We start from the raw sequence: 1571 nt of genomic DNA on the forward strand, positions 1-1571 counted from the left end.
GTCTTCTATTTTGCCTTTTGTTTTCTATTATCAGTAACAACTCCTGATTCCATGTATAGAAAGATGTATTATATGTTGCTTCAGTGTATTTAAATTGCTTGAAGTATAAGAGATGCATTCCTCCAACATCAGAAACATATAGAATTATCTAGATATTTCGTTACCCCTTGCTCTAAAATTCATCACCAACAAAATACATTCCAGCTTCAATCAACATAATGTGAGAAAACATGTTTACAGCATGTCTATAAAATTATGGAATACCGATGAATGAATGAACAAAAGTTAGGATTCAGTTTTGTTACATGTGGAGACTTTTATGTTGGTCATTGTTTAATAAGGTGGGGTTTTCACACGTCCAACAACTCTATCCTTGATAGAGGCACTGAAGACCACACCGTGTGATATCTCATCCGTATGCCCTCTATCCTTTAACACTATTCCTCTCAGGGATTTGGGTTTCCTTCCCACACAATCTTAAAAACTATATATACATTATCCCTTGTCTTCACAAACAACACATGCCATTGCAACCCTCAAGCTTCAACACTTGGATTCCTTCCTTCCAGATTTGAGATTCTTCTACTTCATTCAATCAAGCACAAAAAATGGGTTTCCGATTACCTGCTATTCGACGAGCATCATTCACAGCTAGCCAAGCAGCTTCAAAATCTTCTGCAGTCCCAAAGGGCTATCTTGCAGTGTATGTTGGAGAGAAACAAAAGCGGTTTGTGATTTCCATATCATACTTGAACCAACCTTCATTTCAAGGTTTGTTGAGTCAGGCTGAAGATGAATTTGGATATGATCATCCCATGGGTGGCCTCACAATTCCTTGCACCGAAGACGTCTTCCAACGTATAACTTCTTTCTTGAATTGACAATATATTTCACTCTTGAAGCCTGACATAGATTAGTGGAGAAATTTTGTAGAATAGGCATCTCCTCAGCTTGTAAACCTTTTTCCCTTTCTCGAGAAATAGGGAATAGAACAGAATGAAAAAATCAAATTGTATAATTCTTTTGTTTATATGCCATGAAATCGATCAACATGTAAACATATTCCTTTCTATGGACAAACATTTAGAATCACAAATTCATATTTCGTATAGCTTATATTTACTTGGTTGATTACCAATACTATGCCAATGATACATATACCGCTATGCATAATTGAACTGAGTAAAAATTCTTTCACACGGAATTCAATTGCCGCTCTCTTTCTGGATTTCTATTTAGCTTCCTTGTGTTGTGGTTATGATATGTATAAATTGGATAAATTGATTAATAACAAGTGGAAGAAGTGCGAGATGTGACTTTGAATGATCTGAAAATTTTGCTGATGAAGATACAAATAGATTAGAAATGACAGATTTGTACATATGGCTTTTTTTGTTTTAATATATACTTACAACAGCATCATTGAAAAATTTAACTCGATACATATATACCAACGTGAGTCACAATTTTGATACAAATGAAGAAACAGTTCTGCTCCAAGGACTCTTGTTCTATTGGTTTGATAACTTTTGATCCTGCCTGTTGACCAAAACGTTGGAACTTGCCTTGTC

At 35.1% G+C, this 1571-nt stretch overlaps 1 protein-coding gene across 1 annotated transcript; it reads left to right on the forward strand.

Annotated features, from left to right (window-relative positions):
* The first annotated feature begins 408 nt into the window (after positions 1-408).
* LOC150023199 (auxin-induced protein 6B-like) lies at positions 409-1096 on the forward strand. The gene has a single exon (XM_090297503.1). It carries the CDS (start codon positions 609-611, stop codon positions 879-881), a length of 273 nt encoding a protein of 90 aa, XP_090153629.1. The 5' UTR covers positions 409-608; the 3' UTR covers positions 882-1096.
* The last annotated feature ends 475 nt before the right edge of the window (positions 1097-1571 follow it).

The sequence above is a fragment of the Phaseolus vulgaris genome, chromosome 11 (genome assembly GCF_051622355.1).
Source record: "Phaseolus vulgaris cultivar YP4 chromosome 11, ASM5162235v1, whole genome shotgun sequence".
In the NCBI taxonomy this organism is placed as follows: domain Eukaryota; kingdom Viridiplantae; phylum Streptophyta; class Magnoliopsida; order Fabales; family Fabaceae; genus Phaseolus; species Phaseolus vulgaris.